The sequence below is a fragment of the Lepus europaeus genome, chromosome 11, assembly GCF_033115175.1.
Source record: "Lepus europaeus isolate LE1 chromosome 11, mLepTim1.pri, whole genome shotgun sequence".
NCBI lineage: Eukaryota > Metazoa > Chordata > Mammalia > Lagomorpha > Leporidae > Lepus > Lepus europaeus.
In genome coordinates, this window is record NC_084837.1 from 107,285,010 (window position 1) to 107,307,443 (window position 22,434).

Below are 22,434 nucleotides of genomic sequence, written 5' to 3' on the forward strand. Positions count from 1 at the left end.
GACTAGAACCCGGGGTGTCAGCGCCGCAGGCGGAGGATTAGCCTAGTGAGCCGTGGCGCCGGCTGTCCACATGTGATTTGAAGAGTCTGCATTGTCATTGTGTCAGTGGAAATGAGGAATCAAGAGCAAATCAACAAAGCATCCTGGAAGCAGAGGTGGAGGGATGGAAAGAGCAAGGAATCAAAAATGCTGTGAGGGGCTGGCGCTGTGATGTAGCAGGAAAAGCTGCCACCTGCAGTACCAGTATCCCATATGGGTGCCCATTCGAGTTCCAGCTGCTCCACTTCTGATTCAGCTCTCTGCTATGGCCTGGGAAAGCAGTAGAAGATGGCCCAAGTCCTTGGGCCCCTGAACCCCCATGGGAGATCCGGAAGAAGCTCCTGGCTCCTGGCTTTGGATTGGCACAGCTCCAGCTGTTGCAGCCAATTGGGGAGTGAACCAGCGGATGGAAGACCTCTCTCTCTCTCTCTCTCTCTCTCTGCCTCTCCTCTCTCTGTGTAACTCTGACTTTCAAATAAATAAATAAATCTAAAAAAAAAAAGGAGAGAGAGAGAGAGAAAGATGCTGTGAGATTTCTAGCCCAGGAGTATGCAGGAGCAGCAGCACCAATGACAGGTGCAGTCATTGGACAGGACAGCTGATGGCATGTCAGCCACGCTAAGCCAGCAGTGCTGACAAGCTGTAGACAAGGAGAGCAGTTCGCAGAGCGTTACCGGAAGGAGAATCTCAGCGGTCATCTGGCCCATTTCCCTCTAGAGCAGGCATTGCTTCTTCAACACCTTCAGCCACGGGCCGAGTTCACCCCCTTCAGAGACAGTTTGTTGTGCTGAAATCCGGTGGAAGCAAAACTACCTTGGCTGGCACAAGCCCAAGAACTAGGAGAGACCAGAATAGCAACAGAACCGGAGTTCTTTGCAAGATTTTTTTTTCTCCTCTTGAGCCAAAATGGACCTTCTCATTTCTGTTCTCTGAAGCAAAACAAAACAAAAAGCATATTTTTGCGAAATCCCAAGTGGCAAGTCCTCAGAAACTCGAAGAAAGCTCTGTGGGTCCCGAGAGCTTGATTTCTCCCCGGGTCATCACTCAACCTTTGTGGCCGGTCTCGTGTGCTGTTGTTTTTAGATCCCTGACTAGCCACGTTGCTGTTCTCAGAACACACGCTCGTTTGTCAATGTCCCTTTCAGTGTGCTGCAGCCCAAGGGTGAGTGCCAGGCCAGTAGGGATCCCTCCTCTGTGTCTAGGGGAATGAACCAGGAGAGCTGGCGCGCCACACTCGGGACAGGAGCAGCACGTCCCACCTCGATGGCTGTCAGACCTAGATCCGACCACAGAAGGAACTGAGGCCATGCAAGGGTGAATGATCTCAGAGTGACAGAGTAAAGAGGGAAGGAGGGGGTGGCACTGTGGCACAGCAGGGAAAGCCGCTGCCTGCAGTATCGGCATCCTACATTGGCTCTGGTTCGAGTCCCGGCTGCTCCACTTCTGATCCAGCTCCCCGCTGGTGTACCTGGGGAGGTGGTGAGCGATGGCCCAAGTCCTTGGACCCCTGCACCCACATGGAGGACCCAGAGGAGGCTCCTGGCTCCTGACTTAGGACTGGCCCAGCCCTGGCTGTTGCTGCCATTTGGGGAGTGAACCTGTGGATGGAAGACCTCTCTCTCTCTCTGTTTGTCTCTCTCCTTCTCTGTAATTTCACCTTTCAAATAAATAAATAAATTTTTTTAAAAAAAGAGGGAAGAGGATGGGGCTCATGGGAGAAGCTCTGAGATCCGAGGAAGAAGGAGAATGGAGCAGAAGAGGCAAGTGGTGAACGGAGGAAGGAGTGAGGCTGGGGCAGGGTCACATCACAGAGACCGATGCACTCTGAGGGCTGAAGGAGGGTTCAGCGAGTGGGGTTCAGATCTTGCAGAAAGTCGAGAGAAACAAGGAAGACTGCCTAGAAGAAGCTGGGTCCATGGGCAAGAAGCTCCCTTTCAGTTCAGCTGACAGTAGCATCCAAAAGATGGAGAAGGAAAGATCATGGAGATTGATGACATATTGGGGCTAGTGCCATGGCACAGTAGGTTAATCCTCTGCCTGCAGCATCAGCATCCCATATGGGCGCCAGGTGAGAGTCCTGGCTGCTCCTCTTCCAATCCAGCTCTCTGCTGTGGCCTGGGAAAGCAGTAGAAGATGGCCCAAGTCCTCGGGTCCCTGCACCCACATGGAAGACCCGGAAGAAGCTCCTGGCTCCTGGCTTCGAATTGGCACAGCTCCGGCCGTTGCAGCCATTTGGGGAGTGAACCAACGGAAGAAAGACCTTTCTCTCCCTCTCCCTCTCACTGTAACTCTACCTCTCAAATAAATAAGTAAATAAATCTTTTTTTAAAAAAGAAGAGATTTATGAAGTAGATTTCTGATTGAGATGGAAATGAGCTGATAGGTATTTGACTACTAAATAAAAGAGTAAAGATGGGGAATCAAAATGTTAGGAACTGCAAAAAGTTCATGGAAGATGGAATTAAAAGATGTTTATTTTGGTGCAAAAATGTTCTGAAATCTATGCATAGTTTTTTTTTCATAATAAACATTTTATGAACTTTTTGAAGACCTCGTGTATGCATGGATTTCAAGATGGTTTGTACCAAAATAAATTTATCTTTAAAAAATTTTTTTTCCTTATTTCTTTTCTTTTTTTATAGTTATTATTTTTTATTTAATAAATGTGAATTTACAAAGTGCAACTTTTGTATTGTTGGGGCTTCCCCCTCAACCTCCCTCCCTCCCGTGGCCCTCCCCTCTCCCACTCCCTCTCCCATCCCGCCCTTCATCAAGTTTCATTTTCAATTACCTTCATATACTGAAGATCAACTTAGTATATACTAAGCAAGGATTTCAACAGGCTGCACTCACACAACCGCACAAGGTATAGGGTGTTGTTCGACTAGTAGTGTTTTTAAGTTTCATAGTAAAACACATTAAGGACAGAGATCCTACGTGGGGAGCATTTGAAAGACGGGGTGTGTGTGGTGGGGGAGACAAAGGGAGATTTTCTATCTGCTGCTTCATCCCTCAAATGGCCCCAAATTGTCAGGAATGGGCCAGGCCAAAGCCAATAGCAATTCCAAGTCTCCCACTTGCAGGGCAGGGACCCAAGTCCTTGAGCCATAATCTGCTGCTGCCTTCCAGGATGTGCCTTACAGGAAGCAGGGAGGAGGCTGGGGCCAGGGCCAGGAGCTGCACCCCAATCCAGGTGCAGCAGGACCCATACGTGCAGCAGGAACTTGCTCACGTGAGCCATGGTTGCTTCCTCCCAGGGTCTGCGTGGGTGGGAAGGTGGAGCCATGAGCTGGATCTGGGAATCCAACCTAGGCGCTCACAGGCATCCTCACAGTGAGGCTGAGTGCCTGCTCCCTCTGCAGACTTTTTGCAATACCCTTGTGTGGCTGTGTTGTTCTTTGATCTGAAGTTAGGGCAGTCTTACACGTAGTTGAAAGATAAGGGTTTTAGACAAGCCAGTTAGCATCTCAAGACCTCCCAGTGGTACAAGGAGGATGAGAGGTTAAATGTTCCTGGGACCTTCTCCCAGCTCTGATCTCCTGTGATCCTGCAGGGGAAGGAACCTGTCGACAGAAAGCTACCTGAGACACCCGAAAGGGAGTGTGTGGCTTTGACACAAAGAGGGCCGAGAGTTCTTGTTCTAGAACGATACGTTGGACCAGGATCTGGTGGTCTCAGAACACAGATAACAGTTGTTAATCCTCTGTGTGCATTCGCTTGGTTAATAGGGTGGCTGTCTGTCCGATCCCCCAAACTGGAAGTCTGGAGTCATTCTGGCCTCGTTCTCGTTTTCTCATTCTTCCCCTATGTGTGATTTACCACTGAGATGCGCTGGTTATATTTATTAAGATCTTTCTCAGCTCCAGCTCTTTCTCCCCCTCCCTCCTTCCTTGTCCAGGTCCTGAAATCACTCACTCTGATGCCTGCAACAGCTTCCTAATTTGGTCCTCCTCCATCCCCTCAAACCCCCACTTTGCACAGCCAGTGTAGTGCAGTTCGGGCCCCAGATCTGACACTTCCTTTGCAACCTTCAGGATATCCAAGTGCTTTCCATCCCAAATGATGAACGCTGCTCCACGAGGCCAGCCACTCTGTGCAAGGTGTGGCCCTTTCTGGCCTCCAGCCGCGTCCCTGGCCACGCCCATGCTTTGCCTCGTGGAATGATCCAGCCTGGTCATTGTTCCTTGCCCGTGGTGAGGAGCTGCCACATTCCTAACCCTAATCAGGCTCCCGTCTGCACTTGGCTAAGTCATTTTTCAAAGATTTATGTATTTATTTGAAAGGCAGAGTCATAGAGAGAGAAGGAGAGGGAGAGGGAGAGGGAGAGGGAGAGGGAGAGGGAGAGGGAGAGGGAGAGGGAGAGGGAGAGGGAGAGGGAGAGAGAGAGAGAGAGAGAGAGAAAGGTCTTCCATCCACTGGTTCACTCACCAGATGGCTGCAACAGCCAGTGCTGGGCCAGGCCGAGGCCAGAAGCCAGGAGCTTCTTCCAGGTCTCCCATGCAGGTGCAGTGGCCCAAGCCCTTGGGCCAGCTTCTGCTACTTTTCCCAGGCCATTAGCAGAGAACTACATCAGAAGTGGAGCAGCTTGGACACCAACTGGTGCCCATTTGGGATATCAGCATCGAAGGTGTAGGCTTTTACACGTGACACCACAATGCCAGCCCTGTTAAGTCACTTAGCCTGCGGTACCCCTGTGCACTGTGTACCCAGTACACTGACCCCTGTACAGTACAGTACCCCTGTACACTGTGTATACAGCACACTGACACTGCTGTGCACCCGTCGCCACTATCACCTCCAGAGCCCATGGTCCCTAACAGAAACTCTGCGCCCAGTGAACAGCTCCTCACTCCCCGCCCCCATCTGGAGCCTGTGCTGTGCTTTCTGCCTCTGTGAATTTCAGTTTTCTGCCTTCTGAGCAAAGGTGACCCTGAGGGTGGGGCGGGGCGTGGGGGGAAGCAGGGAAAGTGCATTAGAGTTTGGGAGCCACTGGGTCAAATCCCTCCCAGGTCAGAAAGTATGAGGGGACTTCAAAAAGTACATGGAAAAATGGAACAAAAAGATAGGTTTATTGTGGTGCAAAAAAAAAATGAAATTCATACATCATTTCTTTTAAGATTTATTTTTAAAGATTTATTTATTTATTTGAAAGAGTTACACAGAGAGAGAAGGAGATGCAGAGAGAGAGAAGAAAGAGAGGTCTTCCATCCGCTGGTTCACTCCCCAATTGGCTGCAATGGCCAGAGCTGCGCCGATCCAAAGCCAGGAGCCGGGAGCTTCTTCTGAGTCTCCCACATGGTGCAAGGGCCCAAGGACTTGGGCCATCTTCTACTGCTTTCCCAGGCCATAGCAGAGAGCTGGATGGGCAGAGAAGAAGCCAGGACTCAATCAGGCATCCCATCACTGCAGGCAGCGGCTTTACCTGCTATACCACAGCCCCCATGTGTCATTTCTAATATGCATTTCCATGAACTTTTTGAAGACCCTCGTGCTGTTCGTTTTGTTGCTTTAGAACAGGATGGTCATAGAAGCCACAGTGGGTTCAGCCCCGTATTCATCTCCACCTGCATTTCCTGTGGGTCTCACCGGGCCTTGCTGGGGTTGCCCTCCCCTTATTCATAGAGATGTCGATCCAGGCTCTCGGCTCCTGGAGGGCTCCTTTCTCCCCAGAGTGCAGGGCTGAGCTGACGGCACCTGTGCCCTAGCCTGAGCAGCTGCCTTTCACCCCCCTCTCTCTCTCTCGCCCTGCTCTCTCTCCATCTCAGTCAATGGTCTCTCTCTGCAATTTTCCCGTCCAATTCACACTGAAGTGTCTGGCCTGCTCCTGGCTCGTGGTGTGCAGCTGACAGTTTCCTACCAGCGCTTCTGCCTCTCTCCATGCGCTCGATTTCCAGGCAGACCTGCAGGCGGCCTCAGCTTCCAGGTCATCCTTCTACCCGCCCTTGTCTTTGTGGCTCGTGTGTTGACAGTGAGCACTAGGATGAGCCGAGTGTCAGTCAGATCCCCCTGAGCGAAGCCTGCCCAACCAGCCTGCAGCAGAGGATCACTGCTGCTGTGGTTATACCACGGCGCGGGCTCTCAGTTGACATAGCCAGCGGATGTTCAAGGGGCTTTGCTTTAATTGGGAAAACAAAAATCAGAGCTGCTCGAGGTCAGCGGCCTTGACCTTCTGAGCTTTCGGCTGTGGAATGTGTTGACAGTTGATACAGATTCTTGTTTTTTGGTTTTTTTTGAGAGGCAGAGTTAGAAAGAGAGAGAGACAGAGAGAGAGAAAGGTCTTCCTTTTTCCGTTGGTTCACCTCTCAAATGGCTGCCACGGCTGGCGCGCTGCACCGATCCGAAGCCAGGAGCCAGGTGCTTCTCCTGGTCTCCCATGGGGTGCAGGGCCCAAGCACTTGGGCCATCCTCCACTGCACTCCCTGGCCACAGCAGAGAGCTGGCCTGGAAGAGGGGCAACCGGGTCAGAATCCGGCGTCCCGACCGGGACTAGAACCCAGGGTGCTGCTGCCGCAGGCAGAGGATTAGCCTAGTGAGCTGCGGCGCCGGCCCTTGTTGTTTTATACATTCCTTCTGGGAGCCTGCTTGGAGTCTGGGGGAGTCTCGACACCCCAGCCATCTTGTTGTCCTCCTCCCCATTTTTCGTATGTGAACGCTGAGGGAATGGGACAGACGTGGGCATACTGTGTGCTTTCTCCCCTGCTGTTTTAGCTTCTCCATTTGTTGGGAAAGTGTGTTTGCTAAAACTAAAGTAGGCTATATATTTCAGCAATTTTTAAAAGATTTTATTTAAAAAACAGAGTTACAGAGAGAGAGATCTTCTATCTGCTGGGTCTCTCCCCAAATAGCTGCAACAACCAGAGTTGGTCCAGGCTGAAGTCAGGGTGCCTGGAACCCCATCCCAGTCTCCTGCATGGGGGACAGGGTCCCAAGTTCATGGACAACCTGCATTAGCAGGGAGCTGGATTGGAAAAGAAGCAGCCAGGATATGAACCGGCGCCCATATAGGATATCAGCGCTGCAGGCAGAGACTTAGCCCACTACACCACAGCGCCGGCCCCAGCAAACTGTTTTTCTAACAATGACAGTTAACAGCTAACATTGAACACTTCTTCTCAGTGAGTTCATATCCTTAGTGTTCTACAGGGATGAATCATTAATTGTCGCAGCAACCCTGAGGAAGTGTTGCTATTCTCTTTACGCGACGACCAGGGACATCACAGCACAGAAAGCAGACGGAATTAGCCATTGAGTCAGAACTACCGCGTGGTGGACATTACGGCATGTGACCCTACAAAGAGCCTCAGTTTCTTGTCAAATAACCCAGATTCGGGTCTCACCCATCCTTAGTAACGGAGTAGGCAGAAGGGGCCGATGCATGGTAATGCAAGATGACTATGTACAGGTTTGGTTGGGCTATTGTCGGGGGCCAGGGCTGGCTTCCTGGGGGAGATGGTACATGAATCAGGTCTTAAATCCTAAGGCAGGTATTTGGGAAGGAGCCACATCTGATTGAGGTGGTCTGTGTGGTGGGAGGAGCCTGGAGGATTGGGGGCGGGGCAGCTGTGGTAGTAAGGAGAAGCCGGAGAAGCCACGACATCTTGCAGGTCTTCTGGAGTGCATCAAGGTTCTTGTACTTGATCTGGAGGCAGGAGGAGCCATGGAAGAATTTCTGTGATATTAGGCTCTAGAAGTTTCTCCTAGCTCTCCGTGGTTTGTTTCTGATTGTTCTTCATGACAAATAAAACTGCAGCAAATCGTAAATTGCCCATCTCTATTTGTCCCGTTAGGATGACTTTCTGGGCCAAAAGATAGGCACACGGGGGCATTCGGGAAGTCACTGCCAAGTCCCCTCGCCAGGGGCGGCCCTCAAACTCACATTCTCTCCCTCGCTTTCATCAACATCCAGAAGTTACCTTTTTCAACACTATTTTCTATTTTTTTATGGTTTCAAGTTTTGCACAACTTTGATTCATGAAGGATTTACTCAGACATGTATCAGGCTTAGTATTTTTCCAAATAATTAATCAGTTGCCCTATCACTGGCTACTGAATAATCTAAAACTATCCACTCTGATTTTTTTAAAGATTTATTTATTTATTTGAAAGTCAGAGTTACACACAGAGAGAAGGAGAGGCAGAGAGAGAAAAAGAGAGAGAGAGAGAGGGGTCTTCCATCTGTTGGTTCACTCCCCAATTGGCTGCAATGGCCAGAGCTGCGCCAATCCAAAGCTAGGAGCCAGGAGCTTCTTCTGGGTCTCCCACATGGGTTCAGGGGCCCAAGGACTTGGGCCATCTTCCACTGCTTTCCCAGGCCATTAGCAGAGAGCTGGACAGGAAGTAGAGCAGCTGGGACTTGAACTGACGCCCACGTGGGATTGCCGGCACTGCAGGCGGAGGCTTTACCCACTACGCCTCAGTGCCAGCCCTTCCCCTCTGATTTCAAAATGGCTTCATGTGTAAACCCGAATACTCCAGTGCCAGGATTATATGAGCAGCCTTCAAAGTGTTCAAGGAAAATGCATATTATGAAGAAAACTACACATTACAAAAGCTTCCTACCCCAAAATAAACATCTTTTAAAAAGACTTATTTATTGGCCGGCGCCGTGGCTTAACAGGCTAATCCTCCACCTTGCGGCGCCAGCACACTGGGTTCTAGTCCCGGTTGGGGCGCCGGATTCTATCCCGGTTGCCCCTCTTCCAGTCTAGCTCTCTGCTATGGCCCGGGAGGGCAGTGGAGGATGGCCCAGGTGCTTGGGCCCTGCACCCGCATGGGAGACCAGGAAAAGCACCTGGCTCCTGGCTTCGGATCAGCGAGATGCCCCAGCCGCAGCGGCCATTGGAGGGTGAACCAACAGCAAAAAGGAAGACCTTTCTCTCTGTCTCTCTCTCTCTCACTGTCCACTCTGCTTGTCAAAAAAAAAAAAAGACATTTATTTTGTTTGAAAGAGTGACCAATTAGAAGAATAGGCACACAGAGGTAGGGGAAGAAGCAGAGAGAGAGACCTTCCATCCACTGGGTCACTCCCCAGGTGCCTGTAAGAGCCAGCGCTAGACCAGGCAAAGGCCAGGAGCCAGGAGCTCCATCCAGGTCTGCCACAGGAGTTGTAGGGAAACCCAGTCACTTTGGCCGTTATCTGCTGCCTCCAGGTGCATCATCAAGGAGCTGGATTGAACGTTCCGAGTAGCCACAGCACCTGACCCTAAATAAACGTATTTTATTATCTTTGAGAATTCTATATAAGTTATACAACTTTCATTATTTCATATATACAGATTTAGGAACATAGTGACACTTCCCACCCTACCCTCCCTCCTGCCCACACTCTTACCCCCTTTCCCCTCCCTCTCCCACTCTCACTCTTAACCTTTACAAAGATCTATTGTCAGTTTACTTTATACCCATAAGATCAACCCCAACTAAGCGTTCAACAAATAGTATGAAGAAAAAAAAAAAAACAAGTTGTTTTTCCACAAACGTTTTGAAGAACCCTCGAATTATTCGAAATGCTGTGGTTCTCTTTAGCCCTTTTTTCCTACCGTGCTGTCGGAATACTCTGTAATCCTTACTGCTTTTGAACATGCCCTTGACTGTTCTCACCTAACCTTCCATGAGACTTCAGAGTTGTAGTGTCTGTTTCCAGCTCCCGCCCCACCCTCTACCAAATTGCCTCCGAGGTCTTGATGGAAGCTGTTTTTTCTAAATGAATCAGGGAGAATAATATATCGTATAGTTTTTAAATTTTTTTTAAGATTTACATTTTATTTTATTTGAAAGAGTAAGAGAGAGAGAGAGAGAGAGAGGTCGGTCTTCCATCTTCTGGTTCACTTCCCAAATGGCCACAACGGCTGGACCTGGGCTGGTCTGAAGCCAGCAGCTTCTTCCAGGTTTCCCATGTGGGTGCAGGGGCCCAAGCGCTTGGGCCATCTTCTGCTGCTTTCCCAGCTGCATTAGCAGGGAGCTGGATCGCAAGTGGAGCAGCCAGGACTTGAACTGGCGCCCATATGGGATACCGGTGCTGCAGGCAGGGCCTTTAATTCACTGTGCCACAGCGCCAGCCCCGATATCTTACAGTTTTATGTCTTCTTACTCAGGACCCTATGGTGCATTCGCCATTTATGAGAATTTTGGGCTGGAGTCTTCTCAGTATTTTCTAGCTTGGTGCTATCAGCTGTGCATATTTCTTATGAAGTATTTATTTACAAACCCCACTTTTAAAGCCTCGGTTTCTCTCATGCCTAAGACCAGGAAAAGAACAATTTTTACTGGTAAAGTTGAGAAAATCGGTTAACTGATGCCTGGTGCCTGACAGTGAGTAGTCTTAGTTGGATTTGGGGGAAAGTGAAATTTTAGGGTAATAGGACACACACACACACACACACATGTAGTTTTTTGAAACACACACACACGCACACACACATAGTTGGGGATTAGTTTTTTAAAATCTCTTTTTTTCCCAAAAAAAAAATTTAGTTAATTTTACTATTTTTGAGAGTTGCCAGGTCATCTTCAAATAATGGCAGTTTTGTCTATTCTGTTTACTTTCTCGATTTTTACACTTGCCCTTTGGTTCTTCTATTTTATTCTCAGGTGGATATGTATCTCATTGTGTTCGTTCTGAAGTAATTTTACTTGATCTTCTTTTTTCACTTGAGAGACTGGGTAACACGGGGAGGGGTGGAGAGACAAATCTTCCATTCGCTGGTTCACTCCCCAGATGTCTGCAGGGTCTGTGTTAGCAGGAAGCTGGACTCACAAGCCGGGTCAGAGCTTGAGCTCAGGCCCTCAGATGGGATATGAGCATCTTTTTTGATTCGTATTTGTTTGAAAGGCAGAGGGACAGAGATCGTCCATCTGCTAATTCACATTCCAACTGCCAGCAACAAGCCAGGAGCCTGGAACTCAATCTACCATCTATTATAATTTCATTTTTAGCACGCTTAGTTGATATGATTTTAGAGCATACACATCAAGAATGGTGCAATTTCTGTTGACTTCTCCATTTTTAAAATGAGAAAATTTGTGTTTTATCCTCAACTTATTTCCTCAAACCTCCTGATTTTTTGTTATTAAACTCTGTTATTTGGAGCCGAGAAAATTAGTAATAAATTATGGTTATTCCATGCATTTTGTTTTTTGAAAGAAAACTGTTTCTGACCTTTTACCTGGTTTTATATCATATTTCGAATAGTTATTTAGCATTAATTATATGTCTAAAGTATTTTAATTCTCAATGCCAGCTTTTATGACACTATTTAAAATTTTATTTGCTTGTTTACTTGTTCATTCATTTCCTTGAGATACAGAGAGAGAAAGCTCCCATCCACCGTTTTACTCTTTGAATGCCTGGGAGCTGGGAGCGGAATCCAGGTCTCCCACATGGAAGGCAGGAATCTGCTAACTTGAGGCATCAGCACTGCCTCCTAGGATCAGGCCTGGAGCCAGGAATCAAACCCAGCTCTCTGATGTGGGCTGTGGGCATCCCAGCTGGTGTCTTAACCGCTAGGCCAACGCCTTCCCCATCACACATCATTTGAAATCCATTTTTAAAATTAATTTGTCATTGACTTGGAATTGCTCCTTGTTTTTCAGGGAGATTAAATAGGTGGGTAATTTCAAAGACCCTCTGTACTTAAACTATCTTCCTTATATTTCTCAGATGAGCCGAAGCATGAACTCTTATTTTACAGGCTTTCCTTTTTCCTTTATTAATATGATGAGTATATGGCTCTGAAATTCTCTTTTAATATTGAAAAGGAACGATTTTAACATCAACTCTTTTTCTCTTTTGAAAACTACTGGTTTTTTTTTTTTTCCTGCTTAGATATAAGATTTTTCCAAATACTTTAAGTGTTTCTCTAAATAAATTCTGGTTTTATTTTCTTTTTAGTAGTTTGGTACATAGTAAGGACTTTTAGGACTGAATTCAGTTCTTCCTTGCGTACATGAAAGTTTTCTTCTGTTATGTTTATGCATTTTAAAAATTATGTTTCTCATTTGTTCATCATTTATCCATATGGTCTCTTCCCTATTTTTTTAAAGATTTATTTTATTTATCTGAAAGGCAGAGGTATAGAGAGAGGGGGAGGAAGAGGCAGAGAGAGAGGTCTTCATCTGCTGATTCACGCTCAAAATGGTCACAACAGCTGAGGCTGGGCCAGGCAGAAGCTAGGAACCAGGAACTTCTTCCAGGTCTCCCACATAAGTGCAGGGGCCCAAGCACTTGGGCCATCTTCTGCTGCTTTCCTAGGCTCATTACCAGGGAGCTGGATCAGAAGAAGAGCAGCCAGAACTCAAACCAGTGCCCATATAGTATGCTAGCATCGTAGGCAGCAGCTTAATCCATTATGCCACCATGCCTGCCCCAAATTTAAAATTCTTAGTACTAAGGATAAAAAAAACCACGAAATTAATGATCATATAGGTAGACTATTCACATGGCTAGAAAACTCAAGTGTCTTAAAAGTGTAAAACAGAAAGTAAAAGCCACCTGTTGATCTACTCCAGTCCCTGACACCAGCAATTGCTCCAAAAAGAGAAATGAGACACACCAGCATATACGTGTAAATCATAGTGTACCAGTATAATAGTAATTACATCACTATATTACATAATAGCATATAATATCTATAATATATCCATACATGAATTATATATTTAATAAATTTATATTTAAATTGTATTCATATTTCATTATAATTTTAATTGTCATAAGTCATAATTATGTCATAAATATAAAATTAATAACAATTACATTTATATTCCTTTTATGTATTTGTAATAATATTCTACTTTCTTTTTAATATATTAAAATATTATATTACATATTCACAATATGTAATGTGTTCTATATGTACACACATAAAGCATAGAAACCTTTATGCTTACATAAAAGAAAGCACGAGTTACGAGTGTGACCTACCCTATACTTGCTTCACTTAGTAATCTACAAAAGGAAACTATTCCTCCACGGTTCCTGTAGACGCCCCTCCTCCTCCCAAGTAGCTGCATATTCTTTTTTTTTTAAGATTTATTTATTTGAAAGTCAAAATTACACAGAGGGAGGAGAGGCAGAGAGAGAGAGAGAGAGGTTTTCCATCCACTGGTTCACTCCCCAACTGGCCGCAAAGGCTAGAGCTGTGCCAATCTGAAGCCAGGAGCCAGGAGCTTCATCCGGGTCTCCCGCGTGGGTGCAGGGGCCCAAAGACTTGGGCCACCTTCTACTGCTTTCCCAGGCCATAGCAGAGAGCTGGATCAGAATTGGAGCAGCTGAGGCTCGAACCGGCGCCCATATGGGATGCTGGCACTGCAGGCAGCGGCTTAACCCGCTACACCACAGTGCTGGCCCCAGTAACTACATATTCTTCCATGGTGTGGACGCCTCTGCTTAGATGGAACCAGTTTCATTCTTCCCAATTCTACCTTGACGGCAGCCAAAAGAGACCAGAGTAGGTGTGGAGTTACTCCAACACTGCTCCACCTGGGGGAGCCAAGCAGATCTGCTCACGGAACAGGAGAACTAGAGCTCCCCACTACGAGCTTTCGACTCAGTAGACAAATGTTTGGAAGTATTGAGATCTCTGTGTGGGCTCACTTAGAATACTATGCTTCATGGGAGACCAGGAGAAGCACCTGGCTCCTGGCTTCGGATCAGCGAGATGCGCCGGCCGCAGCGGCCATTGGAGGGTGAACCAACGGCAAAAAGGAAGACCTTTCTCTCTGTCTCTCTCTCTCTCACTGTCCACTCTGCCTGTCAAAAAAAAAAAAAAAAGAATACTATACTTCATTCTGCTGCTGGGCACGTGCTGTCACGGGCAGCCAAGTCTGGTCTGGGCAAAGAAGTTAGGAGACTCTGAGAAGCTTACGATCCTGTCTTTCCGAGGTGCAAAACAACGAGCTTTGGAACTCCATCTTTTTTTTTAAAAAAAGAAAAGTTTGATTTATTTATTTGATAATAAAATAAAAAAATATTTATTTGAAAATAATGTGAGTTACAGAATGAGAGGCGGTGAGAGAATCTCCCATCTGCTGATTGACTCTCCAAATGGCCACAACGGCCTGAGTTGGTCCAGGCTGAAGCCAGGAGCCTGGAACTCCATCCAGGTCTCCCACGTGGGTGGCAGGGACCCAAGAACTTGGACCATCTTCTGCTGCTTTCCCAGGCTCATTAACAAGGAGCTGGGCTGAAAGTGGAGAAGCCAGTGCCACAATCAGTGCTCATAGGGATTGCCGGGTCCCAGGTAGTGGCTTACCCTGCTGCACCAGAACGCCAGCCCCTGGAACTGCATCTTTTTTTTTTTTTTTAATTTTTGACAGGCAGAGTGGACAGTGAGAGATAGACAGAGAGAAAGGTCTTCCTTTTGCCGTTGGTTCACCCTCCAATGGCCGCCGCGGTAGCGCGCTGCGGCCGGCGCACCGCGCTGTTCCAATGGCAGGAGCCAGGTGTTTATCCTGGTCTCCCATGGGGTGCAGGGCCCAAGCACTTGGGCCATCCTCCACTGCACTCCCTGGCCACAGCAGAGAGCTGGCCTGGAAGAGGGGCAACCGGGACAGGATCGGTGCCCCGACCGGGACTAGAACCCGGTGTGCCGGCGCCGCTAGGCGGAGGATTAGCCTAGTGAGCCGCGGCGCCGGCCTGGAACTGCATCTTAAACAAAGCTTTCAGCAGCCTTTTCCGTAGCCCATGGGAGTGCGTCTCTATTCATTGATTTCTGTTACGACGCACATCTTCTCCCTTTCCTGGGTGTTTATAATATGCACTCCTACAACACAATCTTTGGAAAAATTGTGCAGTAAACAAACTTGTTGAAAATCATTGAACACAACATTTGCAAAACTTACTCTGTCACTGAACTCCTTCTTGTCTCTTACCTGTTGGTACCTCAAGACACCAAGTGTTATTTCAGTGTCTTAAATACATCTCTTCCTACTGAATCTATTTAAAAAAATTCAGTGCAGGGGCCAATAAGCATTTTTTGAAAAGACCTAGATAGTATTTTCTTTAGGCTTTGCAAGCCCACACCATCTTTGTTGCAAAAGCAGCCATGGGCAACAGGTGGCCAAGTGTTCCAGTAACTGTTGATTACGGGCACTAAAATTGGAATGTTGTGTAATTTCCACATGTCGCAAATGTTATTCCTTTTCCTCTCAACAATTTAACATGGCGAAAGTCATGCTTAGCTGATGGGCTATACAAAAACAAGTAGGCCAGAGTTGACCTATGGGTCATAGTTTGACTTGGATTATAATTCAAGATAAGAAAGTGTTTCATCCAGCCAAGATTGTGCAATGCCTTTATATTTTCAAGAATTTTCAGAAGGTTGGTGTCGTTATATAACACACACAAAAGAATATTACAGCTTTACCTACTCTGCAAAAGGCATTTCAGCTAAGCCTACAACTTAGCTCCTAGACACTGAGACAGTTTAATACAATTTTCCCTATTAGAGAGGATAAACTCAACAAAGATTTTGTTGAATGAATATTGGTGAGATAAATCAGATTAGAAATCTCTACATGTTACTAAATCTTTATTTTTAAAATAATCTATTTATTTGAAAGGTAAAATTACACACACACAGAGAGAGAGAGAGAGAGAGAGAGAGAGAGATCTTCCATCTGCAGGTTCATGCCCCAGATGGCTGGGCCAGACCAAAGCCAGGAGCTTCATCCAGGTTTCCCACATGGGTACAGGGACCCAAGCACTTGGGCCATCTTCTGCTGTTTTCCCAGGTGCATTAGAAGGGAGCTGGATCAGAAGTGGAGCAGCTGCGATCCCAACCAGCGCCTATATGGGATGCTGGAGACACAGGCGATGGCTTAACTTGTTACACCATAACACTGTCCCCTAGTAAATTTAAAAAAAAAAAAAGAAAAAGAAAAAAAAAAGAAACAAAAAAAAAGAAACAACAGAATCTTTGTAATGATGTTTTTGCAAAAGCCACGGCACAGAATTTTAATTATAACACAAATGCAAGCATAGAGTGTATTTTTAGGGAAGAATTCTTTCTGTTACTACTAAGACTTGAAAGTTGGTTAACTACCGACAAAATGGCAGCATTCGGAGCGAGTTCATGCCGTCTGAGCGGAGCTGGTCGTGTTTTGCCTCACTGAAGTTTGGTGTCCCTCCCTTTCATGGCCTGTATTTGACGGTCACTCTTGTCCTCCCCCGTGGCCCCCGGCTCTCCCCAGGTTCATTCCGGAACCCTGGTCTGCCTGCAGTACGACGTGTGGGCCAGGCGTCCAGGTCCGCGAGGTGAAGTGCCGCGTGCTCCTCAAGTTCACGCAGACGGACACCGAGCTGCCGGAAGAGGAGTGTGAGGGCCCCGAGCTGCCCAGCGAGCGCCCTTGCTTCCTGGAAGCCTGTGATGAGAGCCCGGCCTCCCCAGCGCTGGACGCCTCCCTCCAGGGGAAGGACAGCGAGATGACCTATGACTGGGAGTATGCCGGCTTCACTCCCTGCACGGCCACATGCTTGGGAGGTACTGGAAACCTTTGCCTAAGGACAGTTATGTCGTGTGGTAGAATGGTTTGAGAACTTGCTAGCTTGGGTAGACCAGGTACGCAAACTGGCTAAAGACTAAGGGAAGAGAAGAAATGCAATAATGGGAAATTATGCATTTTCTTTTTAAAAAAATTTGTATTTATTTTTATTTGAAAGGCACGGTGCATGCGTGAGAGAGAGAGAGAGAGAGAGAGACTGTCTTCTGGTTTATTCCCCAGATGCTCACAGCCGCTAGAGCTGGGCCAAGCCAAAGTCAACAGCCAAGAATATCTGTGGGTGTCCCACATGGGTGGCAGAGGCCCAAATACCAGAACCATCACCTGCTGCCTCCCAGGGTGAACATTAGCAGGAAGCTGGTTTGGAAGTGGAGGAGCAAGGACTCAAGTCAGGCGCCATTCTATAGGATTCAGGCATCACAAGTAGTGGCTTAACCTGCTGCGCCTATGCGTTTTCTTCCCTTTATTTCTGGGGTGATTGCTTTAGAAAGGTAAGAAGTAGTAAGACTATATGCTGACCAAGAGAAAGACGTGTGTTCCTTTGGAGACCGCAGAATAACTAAGCTGAGACAATCTTGGGCATACATCTCTTCTTCATATTGAGGAGGCCTGGAATCGCTGCATGCAATGCGGTTCTCACGTAAGCCACCCTCACCAAAGATTTGGTGCACACCTGCAACCAGTGGAGAATGAATGACTCACCATGATCCCGCGTCTCTGGGGGGTGGCGTGCATAGCAGGAGACCTTGCTAGTATTAGAGAGTGGCTGTAGAGCCAGCTGACCCATTCAGGAAGAAGTTGGCCCCAGGGCTGAGTGTCCTAGGATCCAAGGGGAGTGAGCGAGCAAGGAGCAGGAGTCTACTCTTGAGGGCTCTGATGAAAAGTGGAAAGACAGGAACAAGCAATGGAAGAGCTAGGTCTTTCACTAGTGGGGAGGGGACTCAGTGTCAGGGGGAACCCCGGGCTCCCTGACACTCCGTGCTCTGACTCCTGGCTGTTTGCCTTTGAGCCAGCTGTGGTGGAATGGACTCGGCCCCTGAGCATGCCCTGATGTCAGTTGGTTCCAACCAACGGTGGGAAACAGGGAAGGAGCGGCTGTCTTACAGCTGCTGGCTCATCAGCACACTCCCCTCTGCCTGTGGTTCTGAGCCCGCTACCTGGAACCAGCTCTCAGGCCATGGAGTTCACGGCCCAGTCATTTTGCTTGAACCCGTCACCCTTTGTTTCCCAGGCTCTTGGTCCTGAATTTTCAATCCTTGCCATCCAGGCTCTGTGACTCCATACAGTCTGTCTTCCTCCTTCCAGGTCTAATTCAGCCTCTATCCTGGCTGGCCCTGACACCTGCTCTCTATCATGGCCAGCCTGACAATAAACCCCAGTAAGATGGGATGTGCCTTACCTAGCTACTGGCTACAAAATGCTGATATCTAATGTAGGTTATGGCATATATGTGGGTACTTCAAAAAGGTTTTTTTTTTGTAAAATGCGCATTTTCCAAGAAATTTTTGAAGATGCTGTTAAGTGCGTATGGATTGACTTTGTCTACGAGAGAGGTCGGCGCGTGCACAGTGGAGTACAGGAATGTGGCTGCAGATAGCATGAATGAAACTTGAATTGGCTCACCAGGGGCTCGTTTCAGCAGACTCCCTGTGGAGATGTGTTCCCGACACGGTACATTAGCAGTCTCTGTGCCGTTCTCCCCGAATGCCTTCAAATCATGACAGGCCTCGGACTGTGCTCCCTCCCGGCTCCTCCGGCTGTCGCTGGGCCCTTCCTCTCAGACCCGCCGGGATGGATATGATGCCCTTCATAAGGCCGGTGGTTTTCAACAGATCTTAATCCCTACCAGCTGTCTCTCTACTGGTTCTAAAAGGAACTCACCTATTTGCAGTGCTATAAAATGTACATGTTTGGTGACGCATGACACCGTTGTGTGCACTTCTCTGGACCCATAACTTGTTATGTTTTCCTTTTACGTTCCTGAGAAGTTTATAGTGCCCCCTCCATTTGGGTTTGTCAGCAGAGAAAAATTAATATTAGCTTTTCTTTTCATGCTAGTCCTAGGGTGTGTGTGTGTGTGTGTGTGTGAGAGAGAGAGAGAGAGAGAGAGAGAGAGAGAGAGAGAGAGTTATCTGACATGGTGAACTAATGGAGAATCTTGTTTGCAAATGACAGAAACCCAACTCAAACTAAACTAACCCAACAAAAGGGACTGTGTTATACCAGTTACTGGCTTTTTTACCCTTTGATCATTAACTTGTTTTTTGATGAAAACTTTGAACACACACACACACACAATACACAAGCCTTCACCGGGTAACCACATTGCAAGTCAACGATGAATGGCCTATGAGACAGTACAGCTGTCTTTTGGGTAAGCACCCTCTCTGATGTTCACAACAACAGAATCGCTTAATACCAACTTCTCAGAACCTGTCTCCCTTGTTGTTAAGCATGACTCTAGATATATTTTATTAACAATGGCCCTTCTATGTCACTATGAATGCCAAATGTAGAGTGAAGATTGTTGCTTCACGCTATGAGAGGAAATTCTCTGGTGCGCTGAGAGTTAACACTTGGTTTATTTGATTTATCCCATGCATTGCCACAGTTGTCATCTAAATTTTGTGAAACATAAGATGGAGTAAACTTGATTTTTTAAATTTTTACCACTTTTTAAGCTTCTGTTTTTGAAGGTGAGTGATCAAGTTTCTTGAAGCTGGAAATGTCCACATCCCATTGTAGGACCTGTTTGTGGGGTGGGAGATAATTTTTGGCCATCTTTATAAAATACTTCCCACCTCAATAATACCCTAAATCGTCTAGTGAACTTTTATGTTCTTTTCAGAAAGCTTGCTGTGTGACAGAAAAATGTGTCATGAGTGTTGCAGAAATCCATCCAAAGTGGTTAAAAGTAGTACTTTAAGTTCCCCTACACACCTCCAGAGAACTTTCCAGAATAATCTCTGATTGTTGAGTTTTATTACAAATTAAAATATATTGAAAAGATAACTGGATTTTTCTCAGATTAAGAAAAGAAGGAATGAAGCCTGCCAAAAAATGAACATTGGCACCAGTGCTGTGGTGTGGTGGGTAAAGCCACCACCTGCAGTGCCTGAGCATCCCATACAGATGCCGGTTCAAGTCCTGGTTGCTCCACTTCTGATCCAGCTCTCTGCTATGGCCTGGGAAAGCCGTAGAAGATGGCCCAAGCCCTTGGGTCCCTGCACCCACATGGGAGACCCAGAGGAAGCTCCTGGTTCCTGGCTTTGGATTGGTGCAGCTCCAGCTGTTGTGGTCATCCAGGGGTTGAACCAGCGATCTGGGGATTGTGCCCATTTGGGGAGTGAAGCAGTGGATGGAAGACCTCTCGCTCTCTCTCTCTCTCTCTCTCTCTCTCTCTGCCTCTGCCTCTCTATAACTCTGCCTTTCAATTAAATAAATAAATCTTTTTTTTTTTGACAGAGTGGACAGTGAGAGAGAGAGACAGAGAGAAAGGTCTTCCTTTTGCCGTTGGTTCACCCTCCAATGGCCGCCGCGGTAGCGCGCTGCGTCCAGCGCACCACGCTGATCCGAAGCCAGGAGCCAGGTGCTTATCCTGGTCTCCCATGGGGTGCAGGGCCCAAGGACTTGGGCCATCCTCCACTGCACTCCCTGGCCACAGCAGAGAGCTGGCCTGGAAGAGGGGCAACCGGGACAGGATCGGTGCCCCGACCGGGACTAGAACCCGGTGTGCCGGTGCCGCAAGGCGGAGGAATAGCCTAGTGAGCCGCGGCGCCGGCCAATAAATAAATCTTTTTAAAAAAATGAATATCATACCCCTATAAGGTCACTGGGAAAGTACTGATACGTGAAAGTAGGAACGAGAGTTATTAAACTTGTCACAAGGTCTCCTTATACCTCAGCTTAGCCAGTGCTTATTGAACTAGCCCAAGGAAGACACTTGCAGACTGAAGTCAGTGCCGAGCTCTGGCAGGGAGCATAAATTACAACTGCAGCCAGCAGAGGGAAATATATTAGAAAGAGCTGAGTATCACAAATATATAATTTCTAAGTAATTTGGGCCAATTTGGGGCCAGTACTGAAAAATACTATAAAATGGATGAATTGAAACATGGCATTTGGAAACAAAGAACCACAACCTTGTAACATAATGGAACACACATTCTTGCATGAAACTGAATACATTTGCATATTTCAAATAGCATAGTCAATTGCTAGTATGTTTTCATTTGATATTTTTCATCAAAAATTTGATTTGTATTTTTGTTCAACTCTGATTTCCCAATAACTCTTTTACTGGCTCAACAGACCAAAAATAATGATTGAGAGCATGGACTTTGGGGTCAGACAGACTCCTCTGAGCTCCAAGAACAGAGATGCCTGTGAAAGTTCATATTTGGACAAGGGGCAGCCTCTGCCTTTGGAACCTGGCTGGCTGTGCAGCATTGTGGGATCCCAAGCGTGTTAGAAAAAATGACCACTGCTTAGAAGAAAAGGAATTAACCTTTTTTAAAAAAAGATTTTATTTATTTATTTGAGAGGAAGAGTTATAGACAGAGAGAAGGAGAGACAGAGAGAGGTCTTCCATCCACTGCTTCACTCCCCAAATGGGCACGACGGCCGGAACTAGGGTGATCAAAAGCCAGGAGCCAGGAGCTGCTCTGGGACTCACACGGGTACAGAGGCCTAAGCACTTTGGCCATCTTCTGCTGCTTTCCCAGGTCACAGCAGAGAGCTGGATCAGAAGAGGAACAGCCAGGACTCGAACCAGCAATCCTATAGGATGCCAGCACCGCAGAGGGAGGCTTAGCCTACTATGCCACAGCGCTAGCCCCAGGAATTAACTTTTATTTTTGATTCTACCACTTATTGCTGTCATAGTTTCTCTCTCAGCCTGCCTTCTAATTATTAAATTAAATAGAGATAATAGCACCATTATTTTGGCCTCAGGAGATTATTGTGAGCTCCAATAATGTGTCTGACAGCATTTTGTGTACTGTCTCAGCATTGCTTTTGCTAGCAATAGAGATCCTATTAGTTATAATAGTGAGCAGGAACTCAAGTCATCATGAAAATTTACGAAGAGCTGCAGGTCGGATTTAGCACACATGCAATGACATAGAGAGTGTTCTTGAGCAGCTGATAGGAAAATTCCCCTACAGGACACGATTGTGTACACTTGGGAGCGGAAGGAACACTTTGATGAGTCCTCTGGGGGAAGTCCCAGCTCTGAGCTCCTTTGGAATGCGGATGGGTCTGGGGGTAGGTGGAGGGTGAGGGATGCTCCCCGCATGTTTCCCAGTGAGCAGAATTGGGAGACGGGGAGTAAAGGGACCGAGTTTAAAAGATGAGGGGATATCAAGACCTGGGAGACTTTGGATGGTGCCAAGCTGCTCGTTCCCTGGTGTTCCCTGAAATGCACCTGCCACCCCATGAGAGTGGCCTAAGAGCGAGAAGATCCACCACTTTGCATTCTCGTTTTCCACAGTAAGTAACTACATTTTTTTCTCTGTCTCTCTCTCTCTCCACCCCACAGGCCGTCAAGAAGCCATCGCCGTGTGCGTACACATCCAGACGCAGCAGACGGTCAACGACAGCTTGTGCGATCTGCTCCACCGCCCTCCTGCAATGAGCCAGGCCTGTAACACGGAGCCCTGCCCGCCCAGGTACGTGCTGCCAGGGCCTCGCCGGATCCAGATCTCTGGATGTAGCAGCCTCCTTGCAGAGAGACCCGCCTGTGCATGGAGAAGCACAGGCTCCCCCCAGGTGGATCAACCAAACCTGCCTTAGAACTCTCTCTTCTCTGCATGGCTTACGTCCCAGCCAGGTGCTTGCGTGGGTGGGCGAACAGGGCCTGCAGCCTGACATGCTCACGTTAAACACCCAGGAGCA

At 47.4% G+C, this 22,434-nt stretch overlaps 1 protein-coding gene across 2 annotated transcripts in view; it reads left to right on the forward strand.

Annotated features, from left to right (window-relative positions):
- ADAMTSL3 (ADAMTS like 3) overlaps positions 1–22,434 on the forward strand; it is a 390,931-nt gene that overhangs the window by 251,392 nt on the left and 117,105 nt on the right. For both annotated transcript variants that reach the window (XM_062206333.1, XM_062206332.1), the window contains exons 16-17: positions 16,231–16,520; positions 22,079–22,208. In XM_062206333.1, coding sequence (XP_062062317.1) covers positions 16,231–16,520; positions 22,079–22,208 — 420 coding nt within the window. The remainder of the gene's footprint in view (positions 1–16,230; positions 16,521–22,078; positions 22,209–22,434) is intronic.